General features: G+C 39.5%; 1 protein-coding gene across 3 annotated transcripts in view; it reads left to right on the top strand.

Moving 5' to 3' along the window:
* cdkal1 (CDK5 regulatory subunit associated protein 1-like 1) overlaps window positions 1-18,567 on the top strand; it is a 255,373-nt gene that overhangs the window by 221,746 nt on the left and 15,060 nt on the right. For all 3 annotated transcript variants that reach the window (XM_042224589.1, XM_042224590.1, XM_005934984.3), the window contains 2 exons: window positions 11,964-12,047; window positions 16,643-16,807. In XM_042224589.1, coding sequence (XP_042080523.1) covers window positions 11,964-12,047; window positions 16,643-16,807 — 249 coding nt within the window. The remainder of the gene's footprint in view (window positions 1-11,963; window positions 12,048-16,642; window positions 16,808-18,567) is intronic.

Here is an 18,567-nt window from a genome sequence, read left to right as displayed (position 1 = left end):
GATTTCAAGTCTGCTGCTCAGAATGAAGGACATTATTATTTGCAATGGAGCCCAGCACTTTGTGATTGTTGTGTTTTTGCGTTGATAGAAAAGCTTTATTATAGGACTTTGGTTGTTGATGTTTGGTGTATGGAGTTTTCTTGTATGCTCACTTTTGGGCATTTAAATCAAATGCAGGCAGACATTCCATTTTGCGTAAACGCAGAATAAAATAGCTCATTAAATAGGGTTTAAAAGGTAGGTGCTTTGTACAAGGTTTCCCTTTGAGGTTTTTTTTTTTTTGTCAATTTAGAAGTACTGTGAGAATGTTTTGGAACATGTTACCAAAACTGACACTGAATACCAAACCTGTTCATTGTTATTGTGATGATTTTGCGCTAACCTTCGCATGCTTTCAGTTCTTTAGTAAAGACTCTGTGAAACTTCTTGAAAGTCCTTGTTTGACACAAGACATATTATGACCTCAGCATTCAAGAAAACTATAAAGAACTTTGCTTTGTTATATGGGAGAACAGCAATGATGCCGTCCTTCAGGCTTGGAAAGTCTGTGTTCTTGGTGCAAGCTTAACCAGCATTTTGTAGCATTTCAAAGTTCAAACACTAACACTTTTTAAATTTGCACACATATTAACAGTTGTGTAGTAACCCCTCTTCTTTTAACAACAGTGCATAAAAGTCTCTGAACTGTGCAGACCAGTTGCTGAACTTTTGGGAGAGAAATGTTGTCACATTCTCATCTGATATAGGATTCAAGCTGCTCTTGGCTGGATTTTGTGGCGCAAAAACGATGTTCACACAGTCACACACAGTTATGCATATGTGTTCAGACCCATACACGTGGCAGAATTCAATCATTCAGTTAGGGAATGCTAGCAGTTGCAGACTTGTGTATGTTATCGATCATATAACATCAGTTTCTGGATTTTTACCTAGTAAAAAATCTCCCCTAGGTGGTCCATGTGTTGAATCAGTAGAGGGTGTATTCTCCAGGCATGCCAGTACTTCACCTGGACTCTTCTACTACGAAGCCATGATGTTGTAATGGCAGGAGTATGCGATTTAGGATGAGGCCTTCCCTGAAAAAGACATTCTCTGAAGGGAGCATGTGTTATTCTAAAACCATTGGAGAACTCTGCGCTGTCAGCAGGCCGGATGGTCCTTTTTCCTCTTTAGTCTCAAGGATGCAGCATTCATGTTTTCTAAAAAAGAATTTAACATCTCAATTTGTCTGTCCACAGAACACTTTTCCAATTTGCCTTTGCAGTGCTTTTGAAATGTATCCTGCATTTGTGGATGGAACATTGAACTGTGATCAGACAACGATTTCCGGAAGCATTCCTGACCCCCATGCACTTCCATGACAGAGCCATGCCTGTTTTTCAAGCAGTGTCGCCTGAAGATTACAGGCATCCTGCGCTGACGTTTAGCCTTGTCCCTTGCATACGGAGATTTCTAATCTAATCTCTGATTTAGATCTCCTCATGTTTCTGACCCGTTGCCAATTAACCAAATTAGTTATAAAATGTTCCTCAACCTGTTTCTTTTTAGTACCACTTATTTTTCCAGCCTTTATCGTTCCCATCGCAGCTTTCCTGAGACGTGTTGCTGGCATCAAATTTAAAATTAGCAAATACTTTTTAATGAAATACTAAATTGTCTGTTTAAATACTTGATTTTTATGTTCTACTGTGAACTAGATATGGGTTTACCAGATCTGTAAATCATTGAATTCTATTTTTTTAATAACATTTTTGGAATTGGGGTTGTACTAATTCTACTAATTTTGCACATTTCCTTTATTGTGGGTTTTAGTCTTCTTGCTAAAAAAATTCTTTTTTTTTCTTCCCTTCTGTTTAACAGTTGTTTCCTTTGAATCACCAGCTCAACGTTATTAAAGTCTCTTTTTTTAATTGTATTCACATGCATGAGAGAGCTTTGGTCTGATGAGTTCTGTGAGTGCTGGAGAGGACCTGGAGGGGGCTTGTAGATTTGATGCAGACACTAAGCATTCTGCTTGGGTAAAAACCGCCAACACTTCCCTTAGCTCTGAGAGAGGACAGTGGACATTACAAGGCCAAGAACACTTTACGGGTCTGATTCAGAGCCTTAAGGCAAACAAACAAAGTTAATCAACAAGAATATTAAGCTGTCTAAAGAGCCTTTCTCTGTAAATTCAATTCAATTTTATTTATATAGCGCCAAATCACAACAAAAGTCGCCTCAAGGCGCTTCATAGATACAGAGAAAAACCCAACAATCATATGACCCCCTATGAGCAAGCACTTTGGCGACAGTGGGAAGGAAAAACTCCCTTTTAACAGGAAGAAACCTCCGGCAGAACCAGGCTCAGGGAGGGGCGGCCATCTGCTGCGACCGGTTGGGGTGAGAGAAGGAAGACAGGATAAAAGACATGCTGTGGAAGAGAGACAGAGGTTAATAACAGATATGATTCAATGCAGAGAGGTCTGTTAATCACATAGTGAGTGAGAAAGGTGACTGGAAAGGAAAAACTCAATGCATCATGGGAATCCTCCGAGCAGCCTACGTCTATTGCAGCATAACTAAGGGAGGATTCAGGGTCACCTGGTCCAGCCCTAACTATATGCTTTAGCAAAAAGGAAAGTTTTAAGCCTAATCTTGAAAGTAGAGATAGTGTCTGTCTCCCGAATCCAAACTGGAAGCTGGTTCCACAGAAGAGGGGCCTGAAAACTGAAGGCTCTCCCTCCCATTCTACTTTTAAATACTCTAGGAACAACAAGTAGGCCTGCAGAGCGAGAGCGAAGTGCTCTAATAGGGTGATATGGTACTACAAGGTCATTAAGATAAGATGGGGCCTGATTATTTAAGACCTTGTATGTGAGGAGCAGGATTTTGAATTCAATTCTGGATTTAACAGGAAGCCAATGAAGGGAAGCCAAAACAGGAGAAATATGCTCTCTCTTTCTAGTCCCTGTCAGGACTCTTGCTGCAGCATTTTGGATTAACTGAAGGCTTTTCAGCGAGTTTTTTGGACATCCTGATAATAATGAATTGCAGTAGTCCAGCCTGGAAGTAATAAATGCATGAACTAGTTTTTCAGCGTCACTCTGAGACAGGATATTTCTAATTTTAGAGATGTTGCGCAAATGGAAGAAAGCAGTCTTACATATTTGTTTAATATGTGCGTTGAAGGACATGTCCTGGTCAAAAATGACTCCAAGGTTCCTCACAGTGTTACTGGAGGCCAAGGTAATGCCATCCAGAGTAAGAATCTGGTTAGATACCATATTTCTAGGCTTTTCAGGGCCGAGTACAATAACCTCAGTTTTGATCTGAATTAAGAAGCAGAAAGTTAGCGGCCATCCAGGTCTTTATGTCTTTAAGACATTCCTGCAGTTTAACTAATTGGTGTGTGTTATCTGGCTTCATGGACAGATAGAGCTGGGTGTCATCTGCATAGCAGTGAAAATTTATGCTATGTCTTCTAATGATGCTGCCTAAGGGAAGCATGTATAATGTAAACAGAATTGGTCCTAGCACTGAACCCTGTGGAACTCCATAATTAACCTCAGTGTGTGAAGAGGACTCTCCATTTACATGCACAAATGGAGTCTATTAGATAGATATGATACAAACCACTGCAGCGCAGTACCTGTAATACCTACAGCATGTTCTAATCGCTCTAATAGGATATTATGGTCGACAGTATCGAATGCTGCACTGAGGTCTAGCAGGACAAGCACAGAGATGAGTCCACTGTCAGAGGCCTAAAGATCATTAACTACAGCTAGCTTGAAGGCCTGTGGTACATAGCCGATCATTAGAGATAGGTTGATCATATTTAAGATCGAAGAATTAATTAATGGCAGGACTTCTTTGAGCAGTTTTGTAGGAATGGGGTCTAAAAGACACGTTGATGGTTTGGAGGAAGTAATTATTGAAGTTAACTCAGAAAGATCAATTGGAGAAAAAGAGTCTAACTTAACATCAATGGTACTAAGAGTAGCTGTAGATAATATTACATCTGTGGGATGATTATTGGTAATTTTTTCTCTAATGATAAAAATTTTATTTGTGAAGAAGTTCATGAAGTCATTACTAGTTAACGTTAAAGGGATGGTTGGCTCAAAAGAGCTCTGACTTTTTGTCAGCCTGGCTACAGGTGAAGAGAAACCTGGGGTTGTTCTTATTTTCTTATTCAGGGACGAATAGTAAGATGTTCTGGCTTTGCGGAGGGCTTTCTTATAAAGCAGCAAACTATTTCTCCAGGCTAAATGATGATCCTCTAAATTTGTGACACGCCATTTCCTCTCCAGATTACGAGTCATCTGCTTTAGGGTACGTGTTTGAGAATTATACCACGGAGTCAGGTACTTCTGATTTGAGGCCTTAGTTTTCACTGGAGCTACAGTATCCAGAGTCGTACGTAGTGAGGAGGTAAAATTATTAACAAGATAATCGACCTCTGTTGGGGTAGCGTTCAGATAGCTGCTCTGCTCTGTGTTGGTACAGGGCATTGAAGATGAAAACAGTGGAGCGTGGGTTAGACTCTGTTTATAAAGTGCTTTGCTGGACAAGTTGTTATTGTGAATACTTTTGTCCTGTGTGTATTGTGAGAGTTTGTTATGATCCAGGAGATATCTAGGCCTTCATACACATCCACACTCCCCTTTCTGTATTTGTGATGATCCTCATTGACGTATTTTTTCCGCAAAGCTCTTTACCCTAACCTTTACCATTACAACTAGTGTGGCTAACTCCAAACCTGAACTGTTACAGATTTTCCATTATAGTTCTGTCTCCTGTTAATCCGTCATTATTCTTCCATAGACAACCTTCAAATGCAATTTTTATTTATTTATATAGTGCCTGCATATAATAACAGTCACTTTCAAGGAGCTTTGCATTGTAAAGTAAAGACTCTACAATGGGCATGTCATTGAAGAGTCACTATTCTGCTGTATTCCAGCTCTTCAACTTGTTCCAAGCTGTTTTTCAGTCTTGACTATTATATGGTTCGGTCAATGGTTCACTGATACTCAGCTTCAAGGTTCCAAGTAGAAAATAAGCACAAACACTGATTTTTCCTTCAGCTTTGACTCTATTGTATATGTTTTATTAAATCAGCAAATGATTTACTGAAATATCCAGGGAAATAGGGAGGTTTTAAATTTCCAGACAGCATTTTAGTCCCCCGCCCCAAATTGTGTAATTAAATACTCTCATCAGGTCTGTATAAACATCCGTATAAGTTAAAACCTCACAACAGCAGGGATATTTCTAATCTATAGTCACCAAAATATTGAAATCCTTGAAAAATAAAAGAAAAAAAAAGCCAAAAAGCACTTTAAATGTCACCGTGAAGTTGTTTTGTAAGAGACAATGTTACAGGATATTTTTGTGTATCATAGGCATAATCTCAAAAGCACGAGAAGCTTCCCTTTGTATGGTTTAATCTGCATTATGGCGTTATTGTGTATTTTGTGTTAAAAGAATGAATTCCACCCTAATGGATTTTCACATTTACAGTTGCAAATTATGTTCCCACCAGTGTACATGTAGGCACTGAAGTTTCAGGCAGGTGAATGGAGACTACTTTGGATTAACAAACACCAGGTTTTAATTTATTTATTTTTTCTGTTTCCGTCAAACAGAAAAATCTTCACACACAACCACCTTTAAAAGAGTTATTCATGCATTCATGGTCCGTTTTTCTTACTAGCAGGAGTGTTTGTGTGTAGATCTGGGCAGATCTGAAGGACTTTCAAACTTCCTTTAAAAGCTATAAAAGAACTTTTCACTTAATGTTACCACTGAAATTTCCAACATGTTTTCTCAAAGTGTAGTTCCTTCCTGAAAGCTTAAAGACATTGATTGCTTCGTTTCCTTTTCTGTGTATGCTTTAATTTGTGTGTAATCAGAGTTTGACATATTTAAGATTAACCAGAACTGTTGCATTGTTTTCTAAGCTAACTTCTCTATTTTTTCCCCCTAAAATATTCAGTAGTCATTACTTAATTATACATAATCACTGCTTATTTGGAGTCATGCATTATCAAACTGTAAATTCAGCTGTCAGATTATGGTTGATCTCACTTTCCTTTACTTGCTGGAGGTAGGTAAAACAGTGATAGTTTCCACAGGCTAGCAAACCACACATTTCTTCTTATATACTTTATATTGTTGCAGTTCTGAAGGGCTCAGAGAAACAAGCACAATGCAATTTGAATCTGCTGTAAAAACAGTCAAGTGCATTGCCCGAACAGAGTGTTAGGAAGGTTTATTGACTTGGTGAAGAAACTGCTGGTGCTGGTGTGTATGTGTGTGAAGTTATTGACCTGGACCAGCTACTAGAGGCTTTGACTGGGACAAAGATCTCATATCTGCTCCCAGGCTATTCTGTTTTAGCTTAGTTTGACTAAATTTCTTCAATGTTGATCCTTTTTTCATTTGTTTTCCAACCTTTCTTGCGTCTATTCCTTGTGTCTTCATTATTTGTAAGCTATTACTCTGTCTAAAGTAATTATGCCTTGTGTAGAACAGTTTATTTGTATAACTTGATTTGATTTTACATTTGTCCCTGCAATCATTAAACCAAAACCACCCATAATCCCCTCTGTTTCATGGCCAACACTTAAAAATTTGAGTCTCTTTTATATTGTTTTTTACTTTGAGGCTAAAACAAAATACCCAGACCAACAGGGGCGATTTTTCCCTTCATCTTTCAAGAATCAAAGAGAACCTCCAAAAGATCAGAGCTTCTTTCTTTAGCCCTGTTAAATCACACCCCACAGCGATTGTTCAGCAGGCAACAAAACAAACTATCTTTCTACAAGTAGCTACAAAAAAGCCGTGTGTGTGCCACTTTGTGCGTATGTCATAGTTGAGCAACGTTTATGTATTGTGTATGTTTATGTATGTGTTTGTGTGATAAACTCTGAGTGTATATAAGAATCGTATGGATGGATAATGAGTGCAGAGGATAGTTGAGGTAAAAATGAGTGCATCTGTGCAAGACTGTTGTGATAAAATGTACAATGGTTGCTAGAACAGCGTTTAGCGTTGTGTTTGTAAGTCTACAAGCCACTGCTCAACAGTGGTGTTCAGGATTCTTCTCCACACAAACTGAGCTTTTCAACATTTCAGAACAAACCAAAGGTGGATGTTCAGGTTTATGACTCAACAGAAGAAACTACAATACTGTTTCTGACAAAGTTTTTTTTTTTTTGTCACTTTTTTTATTGCATACCTGCAGCACCACACAACATCATAGTCCGTCAGCAACCTTCTCCAAATTGAAAGAGGTGCATGCATTTACACACATGGTGTAACAGTAGTTACAGTACACTCGTAATGTCGTAAATAACTGAAAAAATAATTGCAGACATTTGAACACGACGACAGGGATCAGTGATTTATATACTTGAGCTGCTTTTTTTATTAGTTGACTGCTTTAAGTATTAAAATGTAGTCCCCATGCGAAGAAACTCTAACCCAATGCATTAAATATCAGCTGCTGTGCTGTGAAATCTTGCACGTATTAAATAATTCTGTAATAGTGGTTTGTTGCATCATTGTGGGAATGTCTGAATGAAGCTGTGACGGGCATGAATGTAATACTAACCTATGTCTGAATGACGTTACGTATCCCACTACAACATGCACCGACTGCTTCTCGCCCGGATTAGTCTTCCTGCTCAAAATGAAAACGACAGCAGCAAAATCATTTGGATGATGTTTAGTGGCACAGATAAAAATGGTGATTAAAATTCAAAGCCACAGTTGTCTCCTTGTTCTTGTTATGATGTGGATTAATTATCAATTAAACACATGATCCCGCAAATCTTTACTGGATCTTCGGTGTATCCTGGGATGTTGCTCTCTGGATGGTGAAATAAAAAACCATCATGCTGTGTAAAGACATTCAGTCCTTCTTTGTAAAGCTGTGACGTTCTTCAACAGATGGAGTAAATACAAATCTAAATACACATACATACGCAGATATGAGAGGAAAAAACAAGCCAAAACAAATGCATGCATAAACTGTTATAACTGGAGAACTACTTTGGAACTACTCCTTACAATATTTACATTATTTATTTTTTATTTAATTCAAAATGGTAAATATAAAGGTCAATCAAGTACAGTAAAAATTGGTCAGCAGTTTTGGTACTGTGAGAAAGTGTTGAGTCCTGCTGGAAAAGATATCAGCATCTCTATGAAGCTTGTCGGCGAAAGAATGCATGAAATGCTCTGAAACCTCCAGTAGGTTGCAACATTGACTTTTTGACTTGATCATACATAGTGGGTAAACCTTCACCACCATTAGAAGATGACCACATGGGACCCTAAATCAGTACAGAATGAATAAACTTCACACTAGCTTGAATTATCCTGCCGTAGGACCTTAAGACTGTCTATAGGACCTTGATTTCCTTGACTTAAAATGTTTATGCTGCCCTCACGACACGTGACCATGTGAAGCTAGACAGCTAGCGAACAAAATAGAGGAGATCTTCCACACAAGGCTTGCTTTTCTTGCTTTTAATGAAGATCCTTTAAAGCCTTATCCTCTCTCAAGGCTTCTCCTTGCTATTTCTTATTTGTAACTGAAACATACAGAAAGTGAAAATAAATTGCTAGCTAATACACATCTTAATGACAACTTACTGATTAGCCTAGCTTAACACGTGCGTTACATTAGCATCGCAGTTCACTCCATGTAAACACATATAAAAGTTATCTCTGAACATATTAATACTCACAAAGACGAACGTTTCCCAAGGTACAAGCGTGTAGGGCACTCTTAGCGTGTACATGAACTCGTTCACTCTTTTAATACTGCCGAAGCACTTTTCACGGCATTAACAGAGAAAATACGTCAAAGATAGGTTAATGATCAGAGCGCTCCCTCGCTCCCATTTCCGCACATACAATACAAAGATCGCTTGTGATAACGATGTCTCACTCTGAGCAAATTACAAACCCATACATTTTAACTGTTTTTAGCATGAATCACTTATAATATTTCTTAACTTTGAACTTATTTATCACTTTGCTTATGTAACTTAATCAGACTATGCACTAACTACGGACTTTTGACCAAAAGGCATAACAATGTTACTTTCATCTAAAAAGGACCACTGAGCAGCAGTTCAGTACTTAGACACTTTTGACGTTGTCTCTGGTTCAGGGGTGGCTTGACATTGGTAATGTGACAGTTTAGCCACATTCCTACCCATCTGTGGCTCTTGTTGCACTGTCTTCATTCCCCGTGTTCTTGAATCGACTTTTCTTGACAGTCCTCATCCCTGTTGCTTGTGTGTGCACTTTTTCCTGCCACACTTTCCTCTACCACTTACTTTTCCATGCAGCACTGTGAACAGTCAGCCTTTTTTGAAATGACCTTCTGTGGCTCGCCTTCCTTCTAGACGGTGTTGATGATGGTCATCTGGGCCACTGTCAAGTTTGCAGTCTTCCCCAAGATTGTGTTTGCATGTACAGAGCTAAATTAAGCTACACAGTATTTTACTGTTTGAGCAGTAATGTGTTGAAAAGCTGAATTAAAGATACCAGGGTTCACTCAAAATTAAAATTAAAGAGAAGTTTGACATATGCACTTAGACTCCATGAAAATTACATTTTTATCAATTAAATTACAAAAAATAACTTTTTCAACAATACTTTCTTTTTTAGATGCACTCAGGCAACATTAGTATGTGTGCATACATTTCCACATAAATTTTATATTTATAATTTTGTAATGTACTTGAAGGGGAAAGGAGAATTTGACTATGACTAAATAAAAGGTATTTTTTATCTTCCTGGAAAAATATTTTGTCTTCGGTTTAAGTGCACTAAGAAAGGCAACAATTGAGTGCTTGCTGTCCAGTAATAATGGTCTTATGTTGTTGTTTTTTACCCACTTCTCCCCCTGAAAATAAAACCCCTCAAATAAAAACAATTTATTTGATCACTTTTTGAGTCTGTCTCTGCCTCTGCAGGTGTTCTCTGTGAGAGTCAGTCAATGATGAGAGGAAGTGGCTGAAAACAAAGAGACAGCCCAGAGACAGTAGAGAGGGATGTAAGAAAAAGGGTAAACATGGAAAAAAAAAAAAGGAAGAAGAGAGCGCAGAATATGGACGTCTGCAAAAATGGAAATACCTTGGGCGATATGTCAGAGCCATGACTTCTAAGGCTCTGACATTTTGCTAAGGAAATGATCAGTCAGCATACTCTGAGTAAAGGTCTCATCACTGACAGAGTTAAAATGCAAATGCTACCCACAGGACACCTGAATTTGAAACATTTTCAAATGCAGTTAGGTCCAAAAATGTTTAAACGGTGACACTTTTCTCACAGTTGAAGTTGCACAGTGTTGCTTTAAGCACTGAATGCTGTCAGCCTGTTTTCATGGGCTCAAATGAAATGGACAGTTTACTCAAAACTGTTAAATTAAAAAGTATGGCTACTTTTTTCATTATTGTTTTTTCATTAATTAGAAGATCAAAGCCTGGCTTCGGTTTAAACTCTCATGTTGGCTTTTAAAAAGTACTTCTGTGAACCCCAAGTCGAAGCAGATATCAGTGCAAGTTGTCTTAGCCTGCAAAAAGAAAACAAATCAATCTGAGAGACGGCGTGAACATTGGGACATCCACAGTTTACATTGTGCTGTGTTTGGCAACATAAACCGGCCTGGAAATCCTCAAGATGCGTGTGTGGTGATCAGTCATGATATAGAAAAACCTCTTCACAACAAGGTCATGAAAAATCTCCAGGAGGCAGGAAATTATGTATGAGAAAACTATGAAAACAAACACTCTAATACTAAGTAAAAGACAAAGAAAATAATTAAAAGTTCAAATATAGAGAAAAAGGAGCAACTGAAACAGGCTGCATGCCAGGTGATGCATGTGCGCATTAATCAAGTCTACCATAAAGAGAAGAGTGAAAATACAAGGATTTAACACAAGTGGAGCTACTGATCCATTGGTCACTTTTAGTCACGGCTGTCCAAGAAGATGACCCTAAAGGTGATACTGGCCAAAGTTACGTCAGAGATGAAGGGAAGTATTAATGCATAATTTATACCTGTTAAATTATGTTTAAAATGAATTAGCCGTTTAGGAAATGTGCGGGCGTATATATAGTCATGAAGCACAGAAACTGTGATGAATTGATTCTTGTTCAAATGTGGAAACGCTTCCCCCTTTTTGGTAAGAAAACTAGTCCTAAATAGATTTTATTCTTTCCTGTAGAACTTTCAAAAAAGTTCTTCTACTCTTCTATGAATCCTTCGGAGAGTCAACAACATTCCTCCACAAAAATGTGCTTTCTCTCATTTCATCCGACACTAAATTGCCAGATGGGGAGACCTTGTAGTATTTGATTTTCTGATGTCCTGAATAGACTGTTTTCTGTATGCATCTGAATTGCATCGTGTGTAGACTTTTTTTTTCTTTTTTTTTCAAATGCAGTTTTCTGAACTGAATAGTGCTCGCCATCTCTTTGCAAAGCACTAAAACTGAAGTGGCTCTGAAACCTTGAGATTTTAATTAAAAGGTGAACGGCGGGCACTAACATAAAACTTGAAAAAAACGTGAAAGAGCAAAGCTTTTATTGAATATTGGATCTCCGTGAATAGAAGCTTGACTGAGGAAGCTTGCTTGAATTAAAACTGAAGAAGAAACGCGGCCTATGTAACAAAAACTGCAACCCCATAGCCAACGCATCTATGCACGGCAGACATTCATAAACGTCTGCTGTGCATGTGTACGCTGCAGCAGTAAATGTGTTCTTTTTCAGCGAAACTAGCACAGTTTTACTGAAAGAGCTTAAATCAAATGGCTTTACAGCTTGTTTATTGTGAATGGTTAATTGATGTCCACCTTTAATATAGTACAATTTTTCCTTTTTGTCTGAGTAAATCCATTGGATAACTTCTTTCTCTCTCCTTTTCACTCTTCCTCCCTCTGTCTGTGCAGGTAGGGGAGAGACAGCATGTGTTGGTGACAGAGGAGTCATTTGATTCCCAATACTATGTGGCTCACAACAAGTACTACGAACAGGTAAGGTTATTGCCCAGATACATTAACCAACGACTCAAGCACAGAATCCATAAATCCTGTTTGTTTCTCACCATTTATATATCAAATATATTTCTTAAATGCAATCTCAAGGAGCCAGTGAGGATAACTGTGAGCCGTGCCTTTGCTGAATTTAATTATTCTCTACCAAATAAAAAGTGTGAATTTTAGTGTGGTAATATTTTAAAAAATATTTTGATAGTGAAAACTTGAGCTTGTATTGAGTAAACTAGGTTAGTTGTAATATCATACACACTCACAAATACACACATACACCCTGCGGTGGTCATGGCAGCATTTGGAGGCTGATAGCAGCAGTACTATTTTTCTTTTAACTGTACTAACATTAAGGTCAGCCCTAAAGACATGAACATTCCATCCTGCAACCTCACACACACATTTACCTTTGCATGGCTTCAAAGACCCTCTCAACCTGTGAAAAATCCACTTTAAAACATCTTCAAATAAATCAATTTCCTCCTGCTTTAACCATCATCAGAAACATGTTTGAAGTTATGCTTTTTATTAGCAGGGAGGGCAAAGGATGGTAATAATTTTTCCTCCCTTCCACTTCCCTCTCCTCCCCTCTTCTCCTCCTCCTTTGCACTTTCTTCTGTAGGCTATAAACTTCAGTTACAAGTGTTACTCGGTTCATGTGTGCGTTGCATGAGTGCGCACTCCTTAATGCGTGCCTGGATTTGTGTATGTCTTGGCATGTGTGTCAGCTGACCGTACTTAAGCACAATCTCTGACCCTCTTGTGTTGAAATATCCATACTCCTGCTGAACATGCAAACACTTTAAACATTTCCCTAAAATAGTTTGGGACGCTCTAGTGCTGTTAAAACAGACTCCACAGGCAATAGTCCCATAAGTCCCGTAAGTGGTGAGGTGCACACTCCATGAATCACACTTGTCTTTTCAGCACATCAAACAGATTCTTGGTATGAATTAGACTGGGAATGCTGGGAAAGGGAACACCTGGAAATCAGTCATCTTCTTCAAATCATTCCTGAAGAATTTTAGCATTTTTATAGCTGTAAGAGCCCACGTGTAAGACTACAGTTTAATTAGCTGCCAGTAACTTGCAGTGGGATGTCGTGCTTCCCATCATTTACAAAGTGATCCCTAATTTCGCTGCAAAATAGCCATTTAATAAGTTTGTAACTACAACATTCTTTGATAAAATCAAGCTTTTTTTGTCACTTAGGCCAGCGGTCCCCAACCCCCGGGCCTCGGACCGGTACCGGTCCGTGAGTCGTTTGGTACCGGGCCGCGAGAGTTGAGGCTCAGGTGTGAAATGTCTGGTTTTCAGGGTTTTTATCGGTTTTCAGCGTTCTTTTGTTATCGTTTTTATCGTTAACTCTGTTTTCCTGGGTCTTTTCACGTGTGTTATGAATAAATCTTCTTTTTTTCGGTACCAGTACTAGTTTTATTTTGTTTTAGACACCTTAAAGGCCGGTGCGTGAAAATAATGTCGGGCATAAACCGGTCCGTGGTGCAAAAAAGGTTGGGGACCGCTGACTTAGGCTACAGCCACACTAGCCCGGATAGATTTGAAAATGGTGTTTTCGTCTGAAAACGCTCCGCGTCCACACTAGCGTTTTCAGTCGTTTTCACAGAGTTGTGCGTCCACATTGAAACGGCCGAAAACGCTTATGATCCAGTCCTGCGCATGTGTGAAACGAAAGAAGATTCGACCTGCCACATTTCTGTCTGCCGCTTATTTGCTTTCCCGAAAAATGTCGAGGAAAAGCACCGAGTTTTTTAAATGGATTAACAATGAGGTGGAGTTGTTGCTGCGAGTAACACAAAAGTACAAAGTTGCAAAAGCGAGTGAGAGTTAAAGAATTTGAAGAAAAGCTATCTGGAGCATGCACAGACTGATATTAATATTTAATAGGGCTGTTAAAACTGAGAGCAAGCAAAACAACTGCTGTATAATGCCCTCTGCTATCTTTGTTTAATTGGTCACATGACTGCATCACATGACTAACATGCGTCATTGTTTTAGAAACTCTCCGTTTTCTGTCCACACTGCAACGCAAAAGCACCGTTTTCAAATGTACGCGTTTTTGAGAGCGTTTTCAAAAAGCTGCGTTTTCCATCAAAAGCTGTGATTTTCCACCATTTCCGTGTCGGTGTGGACGGGAGGCCAAAATGGAGAGAAAACGACGGACGTAGCCTTAGGTGATGTTTATGAAACGAGTGCTCATAAAGCACCGGCTCTTCCTCTTACACGCTCACTTTTATGAGTCTCACTGCAGACACATTGGTTCTGTTTTAACCCAGGTGTTCATAGCAATAGTAGGTAAGTCACAGGAAAAGGGCATGAAAGGGGTCATGGGCAACAGACTGAAAGTTACAACCAGCTTCATTTGGAATCCGTCTAAAACAGAGAGGTTAATAGACACATGGCAGAGAAAACAAAAGGTGGTGACCTGAAACATAACAGATACATTCAGGAGACATTAACTTGTCTAAAAGGTGCGTTATATGGGACCATTAAGGCAGCTCACTGATCTCCAGTTCATACACATTATACATTACAGATGTTGTGAGTTCAGCCTCATTCTTACCATATTGATCCATACAGATCTAATTATTCTAAAAGGATTGTGTAGCAATAAAAGTGTAAATGGATGGAATAATGGATGACGAGAAAGGGAAGTTAAGGTAGTTGAACTGTAAAAGAAATAGTGAGTTTGAGAGGAAAGGAAAGGAGGAGAATGTGCGGGCTGAAGGAAATGAGGAATAAGGAAGAGAGAGGTGTGAGAGTGAACAAATGGCCTAGTTTCACTTTGACACCATCAGATGGATATCTATCCTGACGGCTGTAATAGGTACCCAACCCACGTGTGTGTGTGTGTGTGTGTGTGTGTGTGTGTGTGTGTGTGTGTGTGTGTGTGTGTGTGTGTGTGTGTGTGTGTTAGTGTCTGAGTGAGGCAGCAGGAGAGGGGGTTTCCAATGAAATCAGACAAGCTCTTTCATCATTTAATCACTATGTAATGGGCAACGAATGACCCTCACCTACACACACACACAAAGACAACTATCTCTTCCACAGCCCTGCGGTTTCACCTCTCCACTCACAGTCTGGCTGCTGGTAACTTACACGCACACACACAGCCTCTCTCTGTGGTCAGAGTGTTGAGCAGCAGGTGTGTTGATTGGGCAGACGTCGTGCTGGCTTTGTGTCTGTTTGGCCAGCACTCCGTCTCCTATCATATTTTACCAGCTGGATGAAGGCTGACAGATTAACACTGAGGCAGGCGTGCCTCTGCCATCAGACCAGTAACAATCTCTCCTCCAGTTCATACGCTATTCTCTGCTCAGTCAGTGCCTAAGCCCTGCAGAGTAGTGTAATGGTTAGACGGACCACCAGATGATCCGAGTCGGCACGTCAGCGCTTTGCTGAAGCCAATGTGTACAAGACATTGAATTCCCAGCATGTCTGAGGCTGATGACCCAAACTCTGATCTGTCCTTGGAAAGGATTAAACAAAAACGTTACAGGACTTATAGCAGGGACAAGGATCAGTGACATGCCATCTTATTATCATCATTATTCATTTTGTCCATCATCTTTATCTTTGATGATGTATAATAATATGCTAACAAGTTCTCAAACAACTTTTTCAAAGGTTATTGTGTAGTGTCAGATGTAAACCATCTAGGTGGATGGATTTACATCTGCTATTATTCTCCTAAGGTGTTCACAAAGCTTGATAAAAAATGATGCCTTCTTCACAAAGAAAGTCACACTTTTGCAGCGATTAGAATTTAAGAAGTTTTTATAACTGCCTGACATCCTTCAAAAATGCACGCACACCAAATCATTTAATTAGTGTTTACTACATAAAACGACTGAATCTGAAAAGAAGAGCCGAAGAAAGGGAGTAAATCGGCACGATAATCATACACCATACATCATTATCAGCTTGTTGACTTTGTAGCTAGTTTGAAATTGTCTTTGAAGGAAAAAGTATTTTCATACAGTCTTTATTTACAGGAATAAGTCATTAAGAACAAATTCCCTTCCACATGAATCCGTAATTATAACTCTTTGTTTTCCCTTTCCTTCCTGCTGTGATCAGCTAAGATGTGCAGTTGCCATGGTGAAATAATAAGACAAACCAGCAAATCCTTCCCTCTGGTTTAGCGCCCAGCTGTTCCTGTACTTGTCGACCTTGAGGTCTTCCATAAATGGAACTGAAAGCACTCAGTTGGGGGGGTTTGTTTGTTTTTTTCCGCTGTCGTCGTCGTTGGTTTTTATTGTGAAGCCGTGGACTGGCTAAATCAATATGGAGGTTGACAGATGTAAAGAACCAGGGAACATTATCTGGTGGAGTGGACGGTTATATAGGTCTGCTTTTTTATGTCAGCCACAGTAAAGTCTTTTAGTTATCTTCCTTGTACTCCACAGAAGGCGACTAAGCGGCAAACAACACAATTGTATCCATTATATTCTACCTTGAAATTTTAGCAATATGGAGTTGTTAGAATTTTCGCCTTAAAGTGTTTTTTATTTGTGTATTTTTTTGCAGTGAAGTCAGTTATGATGTCCTCCGATTTGCAGGTGCTGGTACCTAAAAGGGTGGAGTTTAAAGGAAAGATGATTGTGGTGGACGTCTATGAGGCAGGAAAACACTTCATGAAAGGCAAACCAGTAGAGGAAAGTAAGCCGTTCACTCCTTCCATTGCCATGCCGCTTCAGAAAGGAGAGGTGTCTGGTCTGCTGCAGGTAAGCACATACATGCATGCTTACAGTTACAGTAATTAAATTAATGCTTAGATGTGTCATTGTCTTGTCAGTCACTCATTATGGTGCTATGACATTTTTAAATGGATGCACAAACAGATATCGTCTTTCAAATATTCATATACAGTATACCAAAAACACACTTGTTCAAAAAATGAAGAACACCAGGTGATCACAGTATAACACAATATAAGATAAACTTCAGGGATATCAATGTGTCGAGTTACAAAGTATAAATCACTGTGAGTCCATTATCCCTGCTCTGGTCCACTGGAGAGGCAAAAACAACACAACTCCCAAAAAGGGAAGTTTTGTGCATGTTGGCTACAGATCAGTGCTCTCTCCTTCTCCCTCCTGACTAATTTCTCTCTACTTTCGCTTTAGGCTAGTGTGTCCATGTGACCATACCTACAGCCCATTCAGGCTGCACAAGCAGACCTGCTCCTCTAGGATTGCACTTCTGCACATGCCTTCACAAGAAGTTTTGTGTCTCAGCACAGTCTCAGGAGTGTGAAGGAGAGCTGGACATGACCATAGAAGGGCACTGAGCCAGCAACAAGGCATGGTATCTGCTGCTTTATGTGATGAGAAACAGGAGGAGACATAAAATGCATGCAGCAGGCTACTTGTGCATGTTTCTAATCAGCCTATCAGAATCAGCCTCCGTGAGGGTGGCATGAGGGTTCTTGGTCCTTTATTATGATCTGTGCACAGGAGTGCTCACTGCACGGTGCGAATATGTACACAGCACCGTATGCTAACACAGTAGGTTACATGTGTGCATGTTACTGAAGAATTTTGTAGGGTTCTGGTAGAGCTCCTCCTGCTCCTCCTTGTACAAAAGAGCAGATTTGGGTGTTGGTGCTTGGTTGATGCACTTTTACAGACCTGTCCAGCTGTTCTTGTGTACAGTATTTACTCCCTATTCTTGAGACGGTGCTGGGAGACACAAAACGCTTCTGGCGCCAATGAAAATGTCCTACTGCAAGAAGTGGAACACTTGTGCAATGTGAATGGGTTGCAGGTACTTTCCCATAATACCAAGAATGGCAAGAAAAGTAACAATGGTCTATGGCTCCAAAGACATTCTCCTTTTTTATTTTATTTTTTGGAGGTTTTGTTGTTGAGCCTCCTGTGCAACTGCTGTCACTTTAATTTGCACCAAAGCAGGTGAAAGTGACTTATGCTTCCAAAGTGGACACATTTAAATCCCTGACGTTTAACTGACTCCACAATATACTTTGACAATCCAGTGTTCCCTTTTATTAAGACCACTTCACATGATGTGGTACTACTGGTTCCTGTTCTAATGGCCACTTGGTGGATAGTGCTCTGAACAAATCAGCTACAGCATCTTGGGAACAAGGTTTGTAGGTTGCTCTTTGTAAGCTACACTGTAAGCAAACTGATAGTTGTCCAAGGTGGAACAAATAGTGAACCTGAGACGGTGAGTTGTGTTGGAAGCAAATGTAATGTGCAGCAGGTACACCTAACAGATAATTACAGTCGCAAAAAAACGTTTAAAATCAGGATTAGGATGCGTTCATTGCTCATAAAGTGTGGTGTGGACTTCATCTTACACTCAGTTCTTTATGTATTTTGCAAATCAGATGAAGGTTATATATTGTATCAGCAGTAAGTACAGAAATCTTGGTCTGCAAACTCTTTCTTGGGACTATGGATGTATTTGATCAAATACTGGGGTCTTGTCTTTTTCAATTAGTGAGAGGATCTATATCTCA

Source organism: Haplochromis burtoni, unplaced genomic scaffold (genome assembly GCF_018398535.1).
Source record: "Haplochromis burtoni strain Fernald_Lab_line unplaced genomic scaffold, NCSU_Asbu1 Contig_142, whole genome shotgun sequence".
Lineage (NCBI taxonomy): Eukaryota > Metazoa > Chordata > Actinopteri > Cichliformes > Cichlidae > Haplochromis > Haplochromis burtoni.
This window is presented reverse-complemented; position numbering and strand designations above follow the sequence as displayed.